At 39.0% G+C, this 22,353-nt stretch overlaps 2 protein-coding genes across 4 annotated transcripts in view; both read left to right on the forward strand.

Moving 5' to 3' along the window:
* Positions 1-190: 190 nt before the first annotated feature.
* LOC130102832 (actin-binding LIM protein 1-like) lies at positions 191-3,932 on the forward strand. Its single transcript, XM_056268926.1, has 3 exons — positions 191-324; positions 1,896-1,976; positions 2,420-3,932. The coding sequence occupies exons 1-3, from the start codon at positions 283-285 to the stop codon at positions 2,531-2,533; spliced, it is 237 nt and encodes a 78-aa protein (XP_056124901.1). The 5' UTR covers positions 191-282; the 3' UTR covers positions 2,534-3,932.
* Positions 3,933-14,179: 10,247 nt separating this feature from the next.
* afap1l2 (actin filament associated protein 1-like 2) overlaps positions 14,180-22,353 on the forward strand; it is a 40,882-nt gene continuing 32,708 nt past the window's right edge. Inside the window, exon 1 of one of the 3 annotated variants that reach the window (XM_056268821.1) lies at positions 14,180-14,379. In XM_056268821.1, coding sequence (XP_056124796.1) covers positions 14,364-14,379 — 16 coding nt within the window. In that variant the 5' untranslated portion in view covers positions 14,180-14,363. The remainder of the gene's footprint in view (positions 14,380-22,353) is intronic. The other 2 variants (XM_056268820.1, XM_056268822.1) reach the window with 2 other exon arrangements.

Genomic DNA, 22,353 nt, shown 5'->3' on the forward strand with positions numbered 1-22,353 from the left:
TTGCCATGGGGAAAGTCAACAGCACAGTCAAGGGTTTGATATGTTGAAAGTCCCCCCCCCACACACACACACCCTTAAGAGCACGTCACATGAATAGTTAAGTTTCCACCTCCCTCGAGAGAACTTGATACAGAGCAATAGCTGTTAGGAATTAGATTCAGACTATTTCCCATGGTTCTGAGTTCTTGAAAACAGTTTCTGCTTTATTTTCTTATCATTCGCATCACGTGTATGTGTTCTGTTCTATAGCCCACCCAAGATGCCCACGATTCCATTACAAGAATGGACAGGGGAATGTCTATGCCTAATATGTTGGAATATAAAGCAAGTATCCCAAATATTTTCAAATAATTATGTTTCTCTTCTCTCTCCCATCTCTAAATGCTCCTCTGTTCCTCTGTGTTCAATAAATAATCACCCCCCGCCTATCCCAAAAATCAAGATTATTCATCAGTCAGGAGGACTGTTATTTTGGTTGTGCTATGAAATTATGTCATCACATGACATACTCTGTTTTAGCCGTGCCATAAGATTATTCAATAACTTTGAACTCCTGGTTCTCATTAAAGAGGTTTCACAGTTGCATATGGCAATATTTTGTTAAAGTTGTTGCTGTAGTTACCCAGAAGCCTGATTCTCTTAGGACTGAATTTATGCATCGGCCCTGGCTAATAGTTACTGGCAAGATTAAATAGATTGGAACTTAATAGGCTTTCCCAGCAATGCAAGAAACAATAACTGGCATGATTGTAAACTGTCCGTAGGAGTGCTAGCATTAACAGCATTATAATTCCTTCCCGTACATACAGTTGGCAAACCCCTGTGACCTCATTCATTTCAGTAGGGAAAATAAATAGAAGAATTCAACCGATTTATCTTTTTTTTTAATGACACTGACTGTATGAATCTACACCAAATCAAATATCTGTCTTTAATTAGTCATTAGCTGATCTAGTAGTTAAAATATGAATTACACTACAGTTCAAACTTTTAAAGTAAATTAATACTTTTATTCAACACGCATTAAATTGGCAGTAAAAAAGATTTCAATTTCAAATAAATGCTGTTGAACTTTTTTTCGTCAAAGAATCCTAACAAATGTTATCCCAGTTTCCATAAAAAAAATGTTTTCAACATTAATAATAAGAAGAAATGTTTCCTGAGCACCAAATATACATATAATGTGCAATATGCATAAAGCACCAGCATGCATAACACCTAGTAAATTAGTAAAAGCTGTAAAAAAAAAGAAGCCTAAGCTGGTTTGCGGGTCTCACACTGGGATTGTCTCCCAGTGTGGCCAATCTGGTTTTTAGCTGGTTGGCCAGCTTGAACTATAAAACCAGCCCACAAAGTTGGGAGACCAGCTAAAACTCAAACAAGTTTTCCGACATTTACTTATTTTATTTACTATCTACTTAGTTTAAATATGCAATATAATGTCTGCTGCCACTATAAATGCCACAAACACAGAACCGGTCTTGTTTGGTTTTTTGAGTGTTTCTGGACTAGGATAACCAGGACGCACTAAAACACACCCCAGTTTAATTTGTGCTGCCAACTGTATCTATATTGCACTAAAGCACTATATATTACTCCCTATCCTATCCAGCCCTTTCCTATATTGAGAAACACAGACTTTCTGCTTTGGAAATACATGCTCACACTCTCTCTCTCACAAGGCTCACCTATATTCCATCGCATGCTCTGCCACACTCTCACTTGCACCGTGTGCTGCAGTGTCGTACTTTGGCAAGAGTTGGTGTTTGTGTACCCTATTAGAATGCAATGACCGTGCATTATTCCCTCAACCATTTGCTTTCAGCGATTCATTATGTTTGGCAAATGCCTCGCATAGCATTCTCCATAACAACACAATCCCTCCTTTTGTAAAGGTGTACCCATATGAAATGCTCACTGTCGCCAACAGAGGGCGTACTAAGCTCCCGAAGGATGTGGACAGGTCGAGACTGGAGGTAAATAGCACCCGATAGCCCTCACTGTGTGGAAACTGTATGGAAACGTGCATTTTCTGTATTTTGTGACCTAAGTTTGTGCAAATTGTGAATTGCGTAAATCTGAGGAAGTAAATTGCTGCGTTTTCAAATACAGTCAAAATGCATTCATTTGTTCTGTAGAATAAAATAATTACAATAATAATACATTTAAATAATACATATTATTATTAAATACTCAAATGCGTATTAAATAATAACATATTACATATTAATAATTAGAAATAATACAAATGATTATTATTATGCAAAACAATACTTTAAAAAAACTATTTAATGATTAGCATAGACATATTGAATGGGGGAGTGGAAAAAGGTGTTCAGTCTTTTTTTTTTCCTTAGCTGATCACATGCCTGATGACTTATAATTCTCCAATATTTTTTCTCTCCTCATTTATATCCAGCGCCACTTGGCTCCCGAGACATTCTTTGACATTTTTGGGATGGAGATCCACGAGTTTGACAGACTTCCTCTTTGGAAGCGCAACGACATGAAGAAGAAAGCGAAGCTCTTCTAGCTAGCAGATTGTGCATGTTTTAATTTATCAGTCACTCATCTGATGTATTAGAGCTATTAGTCTGATTTACTTTTCCTTTATTGTTATTATTATTGTTTGCATCCAATTACAAGCACAAAAAAGTTTTATTTTGCTTCAAAAAGACCACTTTTTATTTTCCCAAATAGATATCTTTATCTTTAAAATGAGTGAGTGTTTGAATATGAACAAAATGAGGTGCGCGTGACCCCTAGATCCGAACTCAGGAGCGAGGGGAGCTGATGGTGTGCCTGTGCTCATTAAACCTGCCTCCAGGAGCAGAGAGATTTATCCTCCTCCCTCCTGCCCCTCTTGTAAAACAGGACTATAATTTTTTAGATGGGGAACCGGGGCTGTCAGCAGGGATCGCCCTCTAAACAGGCCGTTAAGGTGGTGTAGTTGTTGGGATCCCTGGAGCCCCCCTGCTGCTGAGGACCTAACGAGACCTTTGAAGTGCATTAAAAGCGGGAAATGAGAGCTACTGAAGATCCTCCACCTGCGGAGCCGAGGTTCTGGAAAGCATTAGAAACTGAAATCTGCGTCCTCTCCCACCAGAACTCTGCCGCCTCGTCACAATCCTAAAAAAAAAAAAAAACATCCTACATGTAATTGTAGCAAGCATGTTCTCACCTTAGCCAAAGCCCAAACAGCACTCAAGATAGACAAGTTCTTTATCAAAAACATTTTTGATAGTAAGAAGAGGAGGTAGTGTTTGTTATTATTATTACTTATAAATTAAAAATGTCAATAACTTTATAAAAAAAATATTATTAAATTTTACCACTAGAGGTCAGGCGTGGGAGGATAACAGACATCGGCCCGCTCTGAAACGGCCTCAGACAATCCGTTTGTTTTGACTTCCGGTTTTTCTGCAATATTTAACCATATTTTATTTTTAATAAAGCAAGAACAGCCTTTGAAATGACTGCCTCGGAGGTGTTTCAATACTGCCACTGTGTTGACTTGGGATTGTCGGAGCTGTAGCCATAGCATTTGTGCCAGGTGTAGACTCGATATCAGGGCCGTATCTCGTTGTCGTTATTGCTGCCGAATAATGCTGTTCCCATAGACACTGCTTGCAGATGGATTATGGGCCGCCGTTGGCTATTATTCAAAAGCAGTTTCCTGTGTTACTAGCAGGGTTAATGACAGAGAACTAGGACATATTACAGCATTGTGCTTTTATAGTAGGCCTATTACAAAACATACGACTATAACAAGTGTGATTACTATAAACAGACCTGTATGTCACTTTAAAACAGAATGAGTTGGTTTTGATACCCCCCACTGTGTACCTCGCCCTTTTTCTGTCTTTTTTGAGGGAAAGATTTGATGAAAATGGTGTAAGCTCTGCTGAGTAATAAAACTCTGCTTCAGATCATTTTGTCCTATGTAATTATTACTGTGTGGTGGTGCGCCTTACATGAAATACAACAAGCCCCTGTGCCATAAGGGGGCCATTACAGTGGGAGGTCTGCCTGTTGAGTCACTTGGAAATCCCTGGGTGCTTTCCTTCATGTTCGCTGCCTGATAATAAATGTTCTCGGTGGTATGACCTCTTTCCCAAAACGCTCTCCTCACAGGCTCCACAGAGAGTCGAATTCAAAACAGGGCACTGTGTTACTCAGTGATCCCACTCTTGTAGTTGTAGAAAAGCCTAGAAATATTTGAGCATGCGCTGCCTGCTTATGAATGTATAGAAATGTATAGAAAGAAGTATAGTAGCCAATGTGAGCTGAGTATAGTCTAAGTCTGAATTTAGTATTAATAAGTGAAAAGTACACGGATCTACATCCGGCATGATTCTGAAGTGCGCATTCGATCGACACTTTAAAGACCACGTGAGAGGATTCAGCAACATGGAGGCAGATGTAGTATGTCCGAACTTAATTCATACTACACACATTCATACTATAGAGAAAGTAATGTCAATTGTATAACAAAATTCAAACACTTGGCACTCTTATGTCTTTAAAAAGTTTTTATAATTTTATTATTACAAAAATGCCTTTTGTGCAATTTAAATGTTTGTAGCCTTTAGGTTGTTAACTTTTACATTTAATATTATAGTAGAAAAATGTACCTACCTGTATCCAAATTAATCAATATTGAATCGAATTCAATATACACTCACCTAAAGGATTATTAGGAACACCATACTAATACTGTGTTTGACCCCCTTTCGCCTTCAGAACTGCCTTAATTCTACGTGGCATTGATTCAACAAGGTGCTGAAAGCATTCTTTAGAAATGTTGGCCCATATTGATAGGATAGCATCTTGCAGTTGATGGAGATTTGTGGGATGAACATCCAGGGCACGAAGCTCCCGTTCCACCACATCCCAAAGATGCTCTATTGGGTTGAGATCAGAGGATGGGTACATGGTGGCCATAAAGGGATAGACATGGTCAGAAACAATGGTCAGGTAGGCCGTGGCATTTAAACGATGCCCAATTGGAAGAAAGCCCAAGAAAACATCCCCCACACCATTACACCACCACCACCAGCCTGCAGAGTGGTAACAAGGGATGATGGATCCATGTTCTCATTCTGTTTACGCCAAATTCTGACTCTACCATCTGAATGTCTCAACAGAAATCGAGACTCATCAGACCAGGCAACACTTTTTTCCAGTCTTCAACTGTCCAATTTTGGTGAGCTCTTGCAAATTGTAGCCTCTTTTTCCTATTTGTAGTGGAGATGAGTGGTACCCGGTGGGGTCTTCTGCTGTTGTAGCCCATCCGCCTCAAGGTTGTGCGTGTTGTGGCTTCACAAATGCTTTGCTGCATACCTCGGTTGTAACGAGTGGTTATTTCAGTCAAAGTTGCTCTTCTATCAGCTTAAATCAGTCGGCCCATTCTCCTCTGACCTCTAGCATCAACAAGGCATTTTCGCCCACAGGACTGCCGCATACTGGATGTTTTTCCCTTTTCACACCATTCTTTGTAAACCCTAGAAATGGTTGTGCGTGAAAATCCCAGTAACTGAGCAGATTGTGAAATACTCAGACTGGCCCGTCTGGCACCAACAGCCATGCCACGCTCAAAATTGCTTAAATCACCTTTCTTTCCCATTCTGACATTCAGTTTGGAGTTCAGGAGATTGTCTTGACCAGGACCACACCCCTAAATGCATTGAAGCAACTGCCATGTGATTGGTTGATTAGATAATTGCATTAATGAGAAATTGAACAGGTGTTACTAATAATCCTTTCGGTGAGTGTAGATCGCAATTCACCCTTCGCTGGGAGTTTGAAAGGCGATTTGACCAATCAAAACTCCAAATCAGTCATTTTGTCTGACAAACAGACCAGACAAGAGAATTAGTAGATGTCAGTGGACTTGAACTTGAACAATTGTGTATTGACGTCTTTCCGCGATTGAAACAACATATCCTCTGATGTTCATTCATGTTTATTTTAAGCTAACTGGTAGGAAGATTTGATCAGTTCATGTGCTGCTTGAACTGAGGCGTTACAGCGATCTGTCACGACACATTAAAGAGCCGCAAAACGGTATTTATTGTTTGAATTTCTTTTTAAAAAATGACAAATTTCAAAGCTAAGACTTTGTTTCATACCAAAAGTAACCTGGGCTCCGTTTCTCAAAAGCATCGTGAGCTAAGTTGAACACAGAGACCATTGGTTCCAATGGTTCTACTACAATCTACTTAGGCTTATGATGCTTTTGAGAAACAATGATCTGTCTTTTCTGTCGTTGCGTTATCAGTGACCTCTTTGCACCGTGATGTATTTTTTCACTGTGTGAGCGACGAGCGTGAGAGTCCATAGCTTGTAGCAACAGTAACCAGGGAGGCGGGTCTTTGCGAAGGGTTGAATTGAATCATGAAATTTGTGTCAACCCAGGCAGCCCTACGTTTTTTCATGTTCGACAGACTGACACATACCCACCAAAAGGTATGAATGGAGGTATTTAAGCAAGAAGATGAGTGTTTATTGGTGTTTCTGGTCACCCATACCACTTTCACCCTCCTGCAAATTAGAAACCCTGCTTTTTTCCATGTTCGACAGACTGTGACACGTATTCACCAGTACCAAAAGATACACACACATACACAAAGTTCCCATCCTGTGGAGCTCATTATCATGCTTGGTTTGATTTGCTTTTTAGGACACCCATTCATTATTTTCATGATTTCAGATGTTTTTCTGTGCTGATATTTGGTTCATGCCTGGTTTGTGTTTTAACATCATCCTCATCCATACCGTCTCACTGCTGTATCCACTGAGTATTTAGGATGGCTATACACTGGTCTTGGATTTCAGACCCCACAAGCCCCTGTCAGGATGTCCTGAGTTGAATCTGACGAAAATGTGGCGGTAATTATAGCAGCTTTGCCAGAATACGTGCCACCCTGAATGTTCTCGATGGACCGTTCTCACAGCAGAAAACTGTTTTTCCTTGTATGAGCTAGACTGAACCTGATCGCTCAACGTAGGAGTGGCAGAATAATATTATTTCATGACATAACACTCTCCTCTTGAGGATCCATGGGAGCGCAGATCCGAGTTTGATCAGGTGCCTTGCTTTCCCTGACTGTGTGAAAAGCTACACCGACTTGCCAAGGTGGGTTATTGTCAACAGTCAGCAAGACAGCACAGTAGGTCAGAACTTCAGAAGAACATGAATATGAAGTGTTCAGACCAGGTATTCAATCTTCTATCCTTTTATCCGCCTGCTGGTCAGTTATTGTGTTCGTTGATGGATGGCATCTCATCGCCTCATTGCTCTGACTGATTTACTTGGCACATCCCAAGCACCTCTTTGTGTACAAGGTTGTAATGGTGTTTTGTGAGTGTATCTGTCTATGTGTGTAACATGGGAAAGGTCCTTGAATCAAAAGGCCCCAGTGCTCGTATGGGGCTGAATCAGTGACCCCTGCTCTCTGACTCACAGCTGTGGAATGTTCTTTGTGCTTCAACAGTAGCAGCCAGGAGGATCTGCCAATGTCTGAACCCACACCATCCAGCTGATACACAGCATCCAAACAATGCAACCCTTTTCAGGCATCTGAGTGGCATTCCAGATTCTTCATAAATCTGTTACCTGTTCTAGGAGGCTTTGAACTTGAATCTAAACCTTGGAATCTGTACAAAAGCGTATTCACATTGTTCCTTTATGCTCCATGAGCATGAACAATATGACGTCCCTTATTTTTTCCTTTACAAACAAACCTTTGGGAGGCAGACCACCCTCCGTCAGGCCCCCATCCCACACACGTCCCGCAGACAGTTTTTCATTCACACATCCACCTCTAAATCCACAGGATCAGCTGAGCCTGAATACTGACTGGAAACCTGGTAGATTAATTAAGGAAGTTTGTATAGGGTTCCTCATACTGACTCAGTTATAGGGGATTACCCTGTTGCTCAGAGATGAGTAACCACTGTTGATCCAAAGACTTCTCGCATCGGTCTTTGATATTGAAAATGGTCCCTTATGCCGAGTTCAGACTGCACCATTTTAGCCCCGATTTTGGCTCGCCGACAGGTTTTGAGAAATCACCGACAAATGCCCGAAATCACAGGCAAATCGGTGCTCGTTCACGCGAGTGACAATCAGGCAGTGTGAATGAGCAAAGACGCGATCTGAGAGAATCGCCGACGAGTCGCCGACGCCCGTGAGATATTTGACATGCTAAATATCTGGACCTGTCGGCGATTCACAATCCTGCTGTGTGAATGTGTTCTGACTGAAAACTACATCGGCGATGACCGACAGCCAATGAGAGAGCAAGATACAGGGAGGAGGAGTTATAGACGACCAGAATGTCAGTATTTTAATAGATAGGCCTATATTTACAATTATATCAAACAGAAACAAAGCACAAACATTTGCATGACCAGCAGCAACAGCAGGACATTTGCAAAATTATTTATTTACCCCCAACTCTCTTTGCAAAACACAGTGCTTGCTCCCCTCGTCTTCCCAACCATTTCCTGCATAAACTGTTTTTTTGTTTTTTTTCATTTTCGCTACAAATCAGTGCACAGACAATTTGTAGGCTATCATTTTTAATAACAAATTCAGTGTCGCGCGAGAACTCCGGTCTCACGCACGCGTGATCTTCCGTTATTTCCTATCACTTCTCGCGTTTGTTTGGTTGTGAAACGTAGTTTGCGGACCAGGCAGAAGTTGTCGGCGATTCTTTCTTAAAGTCATGCAGTGTGAAACCTCCTGTCGCCGATCCATCGTGCAGTGTGAACACAGCAGCAAATGTTACCCCAGATAGTCATGCAGTGTGAAAACAACAGTGACCCGATTATTTTGAAAATCGTGCAGTCTGAACTCGGCATTAATGCACAACATTGATGTGTTTTCCATCAATTGCAGATTCAAATCCATGAAAAATTAAAGCTGTTTCAAAACAGTGACTGCAACATGCGTCATTTCACCAGCATCACCAGATGGAATTGCAAGAGTATTTAGGAAAAATATATAAGATACAAAATATGATAAATAAAAGAAATATGATTTAAGTGACTTTGAATGTGGCATTGTTGTTGGTGCCCGACGGGCTGGTCTGAGTATTTCAGAAACTGATGATCTACTGGGATTTTCACACACAACCATCTCTAGGGTTACAATGAATGCTCAGAAAAAGAGAATATATCCAGTGATCGGCAATTCTGTCGGTGGAAAATGCCTTGTTGATGCCGGAGGTCAGAAGAGAATAATGGTCAGACTGGTCGAGCTGATAGAAATGCAACATTAACTCAAATAACCACTCGTTACAACCGAGGTCTGCAGAAGAGCATCTCTGAATGCACAACACCTCGAACCTTGAAGCAGAAGGACTATAGCTGCAGAAGATCACATCGGGTGCCACTCCTGTCAGCTATGAACAGGAGACTTCAGAAAACTACAGTTCGCACGGCCTCAACAAAATTGGTCAATAGAAGATTGGAAAAAATTCCCTGACTTAATGAATCTTGATTTCTTCTGCGATATTCAGATGATGGGGTCAAAAATTGTCGTAAACAATATGAAAGCATGGATCCATCCTGCTTTGTATCAAGTACCAATTGAGCATTGTTTAAATTAGTGGTCGACTGATATATCGGCCGATATTCATTATTTTTGAAATATCGGCATCGGCCGATCAGTTTTTCTGATTGGCCGATGTGCTAGAAGCGGGACTTTTTTTTTAATGTGTCAGACTTTTATTTTGATGGGTGGCGCTGAGAACGGCATATTATCCGTCTCCATTAGTTTAAACTTTACGGTCTCTGTTTAACAGTCATATCTAATATGTTATTAGATACAATTGTTAAACAAAGTAAGTAAACGGTATGCGAAAAAATATAACCTGTATAAACATGTTACTGCATGACGTTCGGTCCCTGTGAATAGAATGCAGACAGGAGTAGAGTTCAGGTTCACTCGAGACGCGATCGTCAAACTTTAAATCCTTGATTTTAAAATATGCTGCGCTGTATAAAAAAGTATATTCATGCCATTTTCACCGTATGCAGTATGTCAAATTAGTCTAACCTTGTCTTTTTTTGAAAAACATATGATTACCAGTGCGCACACCAGATTACTGAGTGCCCTGTTACAATTTTTCCGTTTTATTCATATATTCAAATATTTTTAAACAATTACTTTATTTGTGAAAAATACTGTAATAGGATTGCAGAATCAATTGCTATCTAAAGTATCAGCATGTTTATTTTAAAGATAATTTTTTTTAATTTATTTCATATTTATTTCTAATTTGTTAAATATTAATTAAAATAAATATACATTTTATATATATACTCTTGTAATTAAAAAAGTTACGACGCTCAAAGTTCAAAGCAAAGGGAGATATTTTCTTTTTAAGGACTACAACAAACGGCTGGTAGGGACAACAATGAGTTTCTTCACAGATTAGTGACATCACTAACCCTAAAATTTACATAAACCCGCCCCCGGGAACACGATTTATAGATTATCATGACAGAATATGCTAATCAATGACTAGAAGATATAACTCCACATCAGCTACATAAATTCATCAACTAACCCGGGAGGAATGTTGTGTAGCCTATAGTCCCTACCAGCCGTTTGTTGTAGTCCTTAAAAAACGATTTCTTTAAAAACAAATATCTTCCTTTGCTTTGAACTTTGAGCGTTGTAACTTTGCAGATGTTGTTTATGCTCAAACAGCAACATTACACACTAACTAAAGTTAGAAAAGTGAAATCATAACCAACCACCCCTTTAAATAAAAAGTACCGTCAGATGAAATCCTGCAAGTGTCATGCTTATGGTTTGACCCATTTGAGAGGCGGCGCTGACTGACATGTATGCGCATGAATCACTGTCTGTCACAAACACACTCACACAGCAGAATAATACAGCATCACGACAAACAAAGTCTCGCTTTTAGCTATGTCTTTTAAAGGAGCTGTATGTAAGAAATGTATTTCAATTCATCATAAAATGGCCCTGAAATGTCACTAGACATTAAGAAATCATGTACATTTCAAATACTTATATCACTGACAACAGTAGTCTGGCCAGGATATCGTCATTTAAAAACTGCAGTTGCAGCCCTCAACTGATGTTGATGTTGTCATGTTGTGTTTTGGTCTGATGCTCCACCCTCCACCTATCTACCAATCACGAAGTCAGTAGTGTTGCGGCATCCGGGTTGCCAGGTCTGCTCTAGTTACCACAGCTGCAGCTCGTCACGTCCCTGCTGGATCCTGCAGCCTATCTGGCAACCTTGAGTCAGGGAGGAGGGGGAGGGGATACACCACTCTACAGTAATTTGAAAGTGATTGCAGTACTAGTTTTGGCCACAATCTTACATACAGCTCCTTTAACTATTATAGTATTTCTAAGGGCAAAAACATGAACTTTAACTATTGCTTGGCTTTATATCATCAAGTCAGCTGTCACTTTAGCGCGAGGCCCTGTGCGGTTGCACACTTGGCACAGGCGAGTTACCCCAGAGTGCAGTCTGGACAATGGGGTGGGGCGACACGTGTTGCCCCGCCCAAATGTGTCGCCCCGCCCCATCGTCCAGACTGCACTCTGGGGTACTTGGCTCAGCTTGACCCATGCCCTGCCTCTTTGCCCATTTTCTGTTATCCGGGAGTGACGCGCGGTGACGTGCTGCCAAGACGGTTTATGAAGTGTAATAAAAAAATTGTCTGTGGGGTATTTTGAGCTAAAACTTCACATAAACATCTGGGGACAACAGATACTTATTTTACATCTTGTGAAAAGTGCATTATGGCCCCTTTAAAAAAGTAATTTATTTGAAACTGAATTTTTTTGTCCACTATTGATCAATTTAATGTATCACTGCTGAATAAAAGTATTAATTTCTTTAAATCTTATACCAGTAGTGTATAAATAATTGTATGCATATAGGAAATTAACATGCTCTGTCTACAGCACTGTGTTACGTTAAAAGGTTCTACCTACCACTGGCCTACTTACATGCTGAGAAAACAAACACAGCATATTACAAATTGTGATTTATGCATATAATCCCCTAGTTCACAAAAAGGCCTTGACAGGGAGATAGAGATAGAGATGGAAAGTTCTTGCAACCCCTTGGGGTTTGGTGGAGGGGTCAGCTTCTCAGAGCATGTGACTCCCATTCACAGACAGGAAGGGGTTCTCACACACTGACCGATTAACACAAAGATATGATGATGTTCCTGATGGACTGGCCTGTATTATTGTCCTTATACAGCAAACCAGTTTGTTTGGGCTGTAAATATTCCTGTTAGTTTCACTTAAAAATTCACTGTGACAGCTGTGGTGGACCCCTAATCTGTCCAGACCAACCTGTCCCCTTAACCTGTTTAGTTATGTTTCAGCATGTACATCCAACGGGAGGGACAGGAAGAATATAAAACCTGTTCACCCCTCACAGACAGGTGTGCTAAAGTTAAGGTGAGTTTGGAAATCCCTTTAAATTCTTTCAAATTATTAAATTAAAATGGCATTGAATTATTTTATTTACCAAGGTGATTACACTTTTATATATGAATGTTTGAAATTTTATATTTGCAATATCCAGATTACATTTGGTTTCTTTATACATCAGGTGGTGCCTTAAACATATTTTTTTATTTGTAATTGTTCAGTGTAAACCGTTCATTTAGTTCAATGAGTAATATAATCTTGGGTAGCTAGTGTAGCTGAAGTGAAGAATGCTTTAAGTATGTACCACGCCTAATTTAAATCACATGTAGTCCTATATCTAATGTTACCTGTAATGTAGGGCTTTTTAAATTGGGGCCCAGGGATCCCCAGGTGGCCGCAAAGGAGTGATTTATGGGTCGAAAAGTTTAGAGAAAAACTATTACAAAAGTAAAAACAAATATTAAATAATTTTCCAAATAATATTACACATGTTTATCGTAGGCTATTTATTATAGCTACAAATTGGGTCTTCATGAAAAATATTGAACTGCCTTTAAATTTTAGGATGGACACATTTTAGATAATATTAGAGCCTATATCTAACAGATAAAAAAAACGGTAATTATTGCGCCGAGTAGGCTTAATTAATTCAAACAAACATTTGTGTGTGGAATGTATTTTATGTTTATTAGGCCATCCATCGCGTCTATTAAAAAAAAGTGCTTCACTTTTTCTCAGCGCTTAGCAATATGCTAAGTTAACACAAGACTTTCCGCACGTAGAACGAGTTTTTGAGACCCATCTCTGTTAAGACGTAGCCTGAGCATATCCACCTTATTTTTCAACACGGCAGTAAGGTGATTTTTGTGAATGTGAGAGACTTCTGATTTATAGGGAAATAACGAGAAGAATATAGGCTATCAAAGTGAAAACTTTTTGAAACTTTTTGCGATCGCCTATAAACCAGCATACAAAAATAATGCCTGGAAGTGAATGACACCGGAAGCCAGACAGATTAAAATTATAAATGGCCGCGCCCACGCTTACCTGTGGAGGGGGCGTTTTTGCCTTCATAAGGGAAGTGGAAAACAAAAACACAAGGTCTAAAGTTTTTTTTTTTTTTTTTTTTGCTTTGCTTGTTTTGTTTTGTTTTGTTTTGTTTTTTACTACTATGCGAGCGCAACAATTAAACACTTCCGCCTGGCAAGCACATGTTTACACAGAAAACAATAGAAAAGCGCAGGTTTTTCTAGTTGGGAACAGACCTGGAATCCAACAACACTAGCCTAATTGCTTGAAATATATTGGCTAACATATTAAGCTATTGCATATATAGGCTACTTACTTATATGTATAGTATTCGTAGCCTACAGTATATCTAAGTAAGATTTTTTTTTTTTTTTTTTTTTGCTTTGCTTGTTTTGTTTTGTTTTGTTTTTTACTACTATGCGAGCGCAACAATTAAACACTTCCGCCTGGCAAGCACATGTTTACACAGAAAACAATAGAAAAGCGCAGGTTTTTCTAGTTGGGAACAGACCTGGAATCCAACAACACTAGCCTAATTGCTTGAAATATATTGGCTAACATATTAAGCTATTGCATATATAGGCTACTTACTTATATGTATAGTATTCGTAGCCTACAGTATATCTAAGTAAGATTGCACAACTCTTTCAAACCATTCACTACAATGCAAATTGACTTGGTTGTTTGATGACGTGCGCCAGAGGAGGCGCGGCAGTCGCGAGGCGCATCTGAAAGAAAGAGCTGTAGAAGAGACTAGAGGAGAGGATAACCTCAGCACATCACTCCAGAATCAGCCTGAGGAATCGATTTAACCTGACACAAACCGCTCTGTATTCATCTGCTTCATATTAACACAGCTGACAGGCTGGAAAGTCTTCTTCACGTGTGGAGAATGGATCAGCACCAAGGTAAGTGGAATGATTATGAGAAGTTATCGCTCGGACTCGGAGTCCGTTTGCATGGTGTCATGTCAAAAGAGTTTTCCGTACATCCAAAACAGCCCGCTGTAAACAACTTTCAACTTTGCAATGTTTCCCAATCCACACTATGGGATAACGGATCGTGGGAATCTCCAGAATCTCTCTCCAGAGGGATGCAACAGGAGGAAATTGAGTTTCCAGTGAAAGTTGAATTTAGCTCTGTGCTCGTTCACTCTTGTGTGGTTCTCGCATTCTTTCTCAGTTTTGGTATTCTAGTAGTCTATTAGAGTTCTGAATGAATAAATAAACAAGCATGTATTAGAGAGATGCTCATTGGAAATCCTGTCCAGTAGCAACAATTGTTCTTCCAGGATTCCTGTGGTTTAAGTTTTTATATGCATAGGAATGCAGACCCCTAATATTTCATGACTAAACTGAGATAAGACTCTTCTGTATGGGAGGAACAGCAGCTTTTGTGCAAAACTGACGTTTCTGTCTGGAAATGTTTCTAAATGAATAATCATCAGTTCAGCATAGCTTGAACATAGCTTAAAAAATAACAACAATAATCAGGCATTAATGGTCAGCTATAATTTGGTGGCTATTAGCTTGACTTGCAAACATATTAGAAGCAATAGACCAAAGTTAATGGACGCTGTGGTTTGGACAATAAAAAACATCTGTACCAGAACAGACAAAGGCTTTCACTTCATAATTCCACTTCATATGCTGTGTAAACTTAAATTAGTTAAGTAGACTTTTAGTTAGCTTTTGGTTTAGCTAAGGTCTATTACTTCATGAGTTCCTGGTATTTGCACTGAACATGTCACTTCACCATTCCAGTCTGTACCTTTAGTTTAATTTGTTATAATGTGATCAGTGTATGGGATATCACTCTTTGATCCTTTAATATTCAGCATCCTTGCAAATTATGTTACGACTGAAAGCACATTATAATTCTGCTGTAATGATTGTTTTGCATTTTTATTTATCTTAAAGAGACAGTTTTGCCCAAAAATGAAAGTTATATCTTAATCTTATCATCCTCGGATCATTCCAGTGTATTCCCTCTTCCGTGGAACATAAAATTAGTTTGACAGGATGTCCACATTGTGCTTTTCCAAATAATGAAAGTGAATGTTGACAGGGGGCTGTCAAGTTCCAAAAATGACAAAAAAGCATTATAAAACTGCTCATCATGACTATTCTAAAGGCGCTCACAGCAAGAATGACAGCTATAAATGTAACAATAACTAGCATCCACACCAACACAATAAGGTTTGGTTTATTTTAAGCCCACGCTGCAGTTGTCATTTGCTGCTTTACATGCTACAGCTCATTGAAGTCAGATGGGTTCTGATTGGCTGTCAATGTTTGACCGTTTTGAAAGTTTGTGAAACTGTGTCATTACCATTATAACTGTGGTGTGATATCCTTATTCTCATTAAGGCGTTGACACCAAGAACGATAATTATAGAGAGATAACTATAATGATAATTATATTAGCATCCACAGCAACATGCTGTTTCTTATTTGTTGTCTGACACTTTAAATCCTATGTAACTTTATTTTGTTCAAAATTAACTACATTTAAAGAATGGGTCAATACACCATCAACCCTTCTTAAAAACCTCTTCAGCTAGTCACCTTGAGATCCTTTCCATCTAAACTGGCTATATCTCTTAAGCCTAGTAGTGAATATTTTACGAGCAGTAGGATAACCATATTCATCCGCACAGTCACGCAGAGCCGAAGCACAACCAAAACAATGTTCTTCCGCAAAGAAATTGTTTTTAACCACTAGAGAGCAAAAAAGTTACATAGTGTACCAGTCAGGTGGATTCTAATTGGCTGTCAATGTTTTATTGTTCTGAGAGTGATTCCAATGATATTGTTGCTCTGTGACACGAACAATTTGAAACCCATTTTCAAAAGCTTAAGTTTTTGAAAACTATACCGTTATCTTCCCCATTTAAACAAAAAAATGTGAATTTGTGAAAACAGTGCATCATGCACAAAATGCATATTATTACATGTTCAGTCTATAGGCGCGTAGTGTTTCTTTTCAAAGTGACATCGCCAACTACTGGCCTGACATGCATAGTACAGCCTTTTTAGTTGTTTTCGTGGATCCGTATGATTGTTTTGACAATGTTGTCATCTGTATGTGAAAAAAGGTAAAACCTTTCTGTTTTTAGTACATCGTTGTCGTGTAAACGTACCCTCAGATTTCGGCGATTTTTTTTTTTTTTAGCCACTTGCATTGTATAGGATAAAACAGCATCAACATTCTGGTAAACATCACCATAACAACATGGAGGTGAGTAAATGGCGACAGAATGAACTATTCCTTTAATTAGCAGGCACGTGTGACTTGATTAAATGTGGTGAGACGCTTGTGCACACTGTGATGGTTTAATGACAGCATTGTGTTGACGCCTGGTAAATGCTGTCAGGAACAGGCCAGTTATTGTGGTTAGACTTCTATGAGGCCATCTTTGTGAATTTTGTTTTCATGAGATAAGACATACACGGAGTGAAGGAAGATAGAGGGAGGAAAAAGGGATAGTGGGAGGAGGGAGATGGCATTTTAAGGAGCATTGCATAATTTATCCTATAATAAAACACTGAGTGAGTGGATGACATTTTTCTTTGTCATATGATGCTTTGTTTGTGTGGAACATAACTTAGCAGAAACAAGCGCTGTAATGCTGTTTACACGATGAGAACTGGTTCACATAACTGTGTAGATGACATGAACGTGCACGTTTTGGGTTCAGGATAGCTTTGGGTTGTGGTTTTGGATAATACAGTGCTTTGAGCCTCAGAATTCACTGTTAGTATCACAAAACTGTTGATTCTGGCATATTCGGTGTCCATTTTACATGAAAATGCTTTTGTGTGGATATTTGAGCCTGTGAACCTGAACTAAGAGGCTTAGTTCAAACTCTTGTTCCCATTTAAATGATGTGATGCAACAGCAGGGTGTGTTAAAGAAAAAAGATTACAGGTGAGAGCATCTAGAATTTCCATAAGAAATAAAAAAAAATGAGTCAAAGCACCAAGCATTTAAATCAGATAGGTGGCCAGATATACCCTAACAAAGTATTTAAACCCGTTCTCTTTTCAAACCCCTCCGGTTTCCTCCTTTCCCGCCTTGATTTCTCTCTTCAAAGGCAGCTCATGGAACCAGATCTCACCCTTGAGGTCCGGCATGATACCAGCATGTTTCCGGACCCACCCACGGGCTCCGCTGCCTGGGCCAGTGCTCAGAACGTGTCCGTGTTCCAGAAATTTGCTGGAGACACAGGGACGTCTCGTGCATCTTAATAAAGACAGCCTGCACACTGGAAGCAGCTCCAAAGGCGTCCCAGAATGAGAGATCAGCACTTTTTTTCAAAACGGGTCCTTGAGTTCATGCCCTCATTACGCTCACTTCTGAAGAGAGTCAACAGGGAAGCAGCATGCTTATTATTAGTAAACGAAGAGAGCAGATCGGAGCTGAAATACAGAGAAAAAGAGCCAGGACTCAGCACTTTTCTTGGGATTGGCCTGGAATAGAATCGGTCGGGTTCAAGAAGGATCATTTTTTTCCTTAAACCTTTCAAGACGCACCTACAATGAGCTCTGAGGGTTATTAATGGAAGATCGTCTGTAGACCATGAATTGGGCAACGCTGGATCCTCTAATCTAAAATAGTTGGTGTTGCATGTAAACGAATGTGCCAAATGCTGTCCCACTCCCATGCAAATCATGTAACTGAGACAGTCTCCACTTATATTGTACATATTTATTTATTTATAATGTCTTTAAATCCGTAGATATATTGTACTTTTGTCTTTTGTTCAATTACATCATTCGCATTGCTTTATGAGAAGAATCCCTGACAACATTCAAAAGACAACAGAAAACTCATAACTTTATCATCATAAAAAAACAAAACAATTCTATGCTTTTACTTTCCTTTAATCCCTGCCTATTCTAGCAGCTTATGGTGCAATGTCTGAAACTTTTGAGCACTTCTTGTGTTTGTTTGCCTCTTCACGATGAACCGCTTGCTGTATTCCTCATTTCCTCAGTCGCTTTGGATAAAAGCCTCTGCAAAATGAATAAATGTAAATTAATATTTAATTGCCTTGTAAAAGACCTTTACCCTTTCATTTTATTATTTATTTATTTAATTTATTTAACAAACTTTATAGTAAATGTAAATGGAGGCCTATTTATTTATTTATTGCTAATCATTTGTTCATGAATTTATTTGTTTATTGTTCAATCGTTCATGCATTTTATTTATTTATTTATTTAATATTGAATTTGAATTAAGTAATGTAGTGATTTACCTTGAAGCTGGTTGGGTTCAAAGTCTTTTCTGAGGAATTTTTTGAAATCCCAATGGAGAAAATGAAGGAGAAAAATACTTCCGGAACCAAGGCCGCTGAAAAAGTGGGCAATCATTATTGCACTCAACAGACTTGCAGAGAACAGATCTGATAGTTAAACAAACACACCAAGCTTTAACTGAGTGGTAAAACTGCTCTAACTTGTTATCTGGCTTCTTTCAATTTGGCCATGTTTAGAGTGTAATCTGCGCTACAATGCTATCGCCATATCTGTGTTTAGGCTTTAGGGTTGGTTAATTCAGGCATGGAGGTTGTGATGTCGAGATGGCTTGATAATTCTATGCTTATCTTTTAGCAGGAGTGTCAGATGTAATTTGTCCAGGGTTAAGATTGTCAAGTCTGAGCTGACCAAATAATGCAGTTGAGCTGGTTGTAATTGAGTCTGTGGTGTTTCAGATCCTCTCTTGCTCAACCCTTTTCTGTTTGAGAGTTCTGATGAAGTCAACACATTGTTTTGTTTTGCCGATGACATCTTGTTATGACTATTGCAGCACTAAATCTCAAAATTATGTGAATGCATGTTCAGCCAGCACAATATAACTTGCATCAGAATTTGTGAGAAGTCAATCACAGTGAGACAGTTGTAGACGCCAACTGCTGATGGCTGTGCTGTGTGTTTGAAGTCTTATCTGAATATGATTTCAACTGTATGTCTATTTTCCAAGTTGGTGTCACTTTGTTTCTGTATCGCCATTTCATGACAGTATAATGGCAAGAAAATGGTTTGAAGTTAGTCCCCTAGATTTGACCCATATTAATGGCCCTTCGATGGCCAGGAAAAGATGAAGATTAAACAGTGTGGACTGAGTCCCTTCAATCAGTCTTGTCATCACTCATTTATCCTTCACTGAATGAATGAGGTCAGAGGCGGCTTGGCCAAGTGAGCCAATCAACAGTTGGGCTTGGGAGAGTTACACTAACATAAGCACAGCCAGTGGAAAATGACAAGGTTGTGAGAGGTCATACATGCTAGGGCTGTGCGATATAGCTAAAAAATTGTTCACCATATAATGTTTCATATCATTCGGTATCGATAATTATTGACATCTTTTTTTTTTTTAAGACAAATATAAAAGTTTGAATTTAAACCACTGTTTTTTTTTTTTTTTATCCACATTATTAAGGCCAACAACAAATTATATTAGTTTTAGCTGTCAAAAACAAAAATAAAAATGTATCTGAACAAAAATATCTTCTTTATGTCTTATATTAAGATAAAAAAGTAAGTGTTAAAGAAACTCTTGAATTTAAATACAATGTTACAAAATGTTTACAAAATTCACGGTCGGTTCGATACGACAGTGTGTAACTCTGAAAGCTGACAAAATGTACTATTAACTAAAGACTTTGGCTATTTAAAAAATAGCTCAAGCCCTTCAGTACGCCCCACCATGCACAATGTCTTGTTTTAATTGGAGACATATCAACTCTGGAGGGAAAACTGTGTTTGTCAAATCATTTCAGGGGATCTTTAAAGTGAGTCATTCCAAATGGAATTGCTCTAAAAACAATAGCCTAGGTTATCACTGGATTTGTTACTAAACCATTTTCCTGACAATTTTAAAGCAACACCAAGTAACTTTTCCTCTGCGGTCGCCCTACAGGTTTGAAGCGGAATTGTCCATTACCGCTGTCGTAAATAATTTATCCTACCGCAGCCTATGTCGCACGCACGCTCGTTTATTAGGGTTGTGCGATGTCTACCAATTTGGCATCAGACGATGTGTACAGTGAAACATCGCGATGGACGATGATATCGGGAGGAGGGGCGGGGCTAACATTCTAATTTTTCACTTAAGCAATAAGCCTGGCAAAGCCGTGTTTTACAGTGGATTTAGAACAGCTAAGGGGCGTAGGCACAACACGGAGATATTTTTCTTTACATCTCATCAGCAATTTTGATTTCGGCACGCTCTGCAGCAGCTGACCAATAAGGAGCGAATGCACAGTGACGTGACAGAACTGCCAGATTCAAACTGCGTGCTTTCGCGCTGTGGCTGGCGCTGAGCCAGAGATGGACGCGCTCAGCGCTTGTCATAGGCTATATCACAACTGTTCAGTGTTTTTAACCACGTAATGTTTATTTTAGGTTTCAGACATTTAAATACATATAATTTACAGCAAAACAATACATTTATAGTTTGTAAAATAATACACAATGGTGTCTATGGAATCAGCAATAACAACCCATTCAAATATATTTGCCGACGGATTTTATTCATATCAGACACACAGTGTAAGTAACTATAAAGTTAACTCTATTCTTCTCCCAGTTCACCGGCCATGTATTTCGGGAGAAACTGATGAATTCACGTGCTGTAATAAACCCAACAGACAGGAATCTCACGTTACAGATCAAAATCATTTATAAAGGTTTTTTAAACGACAAAACAAACTCACTTACACGCATTTGAGAATCGGAATAGATAGTTGATGACATGGTATGTAACCAGGTTTGTTAATATTTAGAAATAAAAGCGCTAACGTTACATCTGTCATACAGCGCTATTTTGGCTGTGGTGAATCACGTGCCAAGCATGACGCGTCACCATGGAAACATGGGGGGGGGGGGGGGGGGGATCGCGATGCTGGCTTAACATCGTGATGGACGATGATATCGTCTATCGGCACAACCCTATTGTTTATCCAGCACCGGCTTTGGAATGAACGATGTCCACAGACAAGGTAGAGTATGTTGCATGATTTCATGAAAGTATGATGTATTGCGACATCAGAAACGAAGAAAAACAAAATAATGAGTATTGTAACGCTTGACGTAAAGCAAGTCAAATTTGTAGTTTTCTCATTTATGTCTCATTAGAACTACAGAAACGCGACCCGATTTGGCAATCTTACATAGCGTGGTTATAGCAGATATAGGACCGCAAAGCGAATCCACAAGTGCCTTTCACCCTTTTACGACTTAATGAACCACTGAAACGATTTTGGAAACATTATTTTAAGGTAAAAAATCCTACTTAGTGTTGCTTTAAAACTTGGTCAGTGTTCATGCATGTAAATGGAGTTAATCATTGACATTTTTCAAAACATTTGCCATACATTTTTTTTCACAATAATCAATGTTTCAATGTTCCTATGTAAATATTAAAGACACATAAGCACTCCTTAGCCAAACAATTTCTAAATTGAAAATTAAATACAGTAACACTGCATGCAAAACTGACGCTCCAAAACTGTTATTCATTATTATCATCTGCGCAGCAAATGTCAATCAAAGTCAAAATGCTGTGCACGTGTTGAAGAGGAACGACGTAAACAAATAAATCATACAATCTAAGGATATATTTCTAAGTCCAACTACAATCACAGCCAAGACATAAGTAGCACAGCAGAAGTATTTGTGAGAAAGCGGAAAACTGGGGAGGGTTTAAGTTTAAATCAGTGTCTTTTGTGTCTGTAGACAGTTAGAAAGGAGAAATGGGAGAGGCTGGGTGAGAAAGTTTGTTTTATGCCCTAGTTTCTTTGTTATTTTTATTTAAAACACAGCACCATAAAGTCAACATGAAATCTTATCTTTTTGCCTGCTTTATGCACGTTC

Source organism: Rhinichthys klamathensis, unplaced genomic scaffold (genome assembly GCF_029890125.1).
Source record: "Rhinichthys klamathensis goyatoka isolate OS25496 unplaced genomic scaffold, OSU_Roscu_1.1 h1tg000277l_1, whole genome shotgun sequence".
In the NCBI taxonomy this organism is placed as follows: domain Eukaryota; kingdom Metazoa; phylum Chordata; class Actinopteri; order Cypriniformes; family Leuciscidae; genus Rhinichthys; species Rhinichthys klamathensis.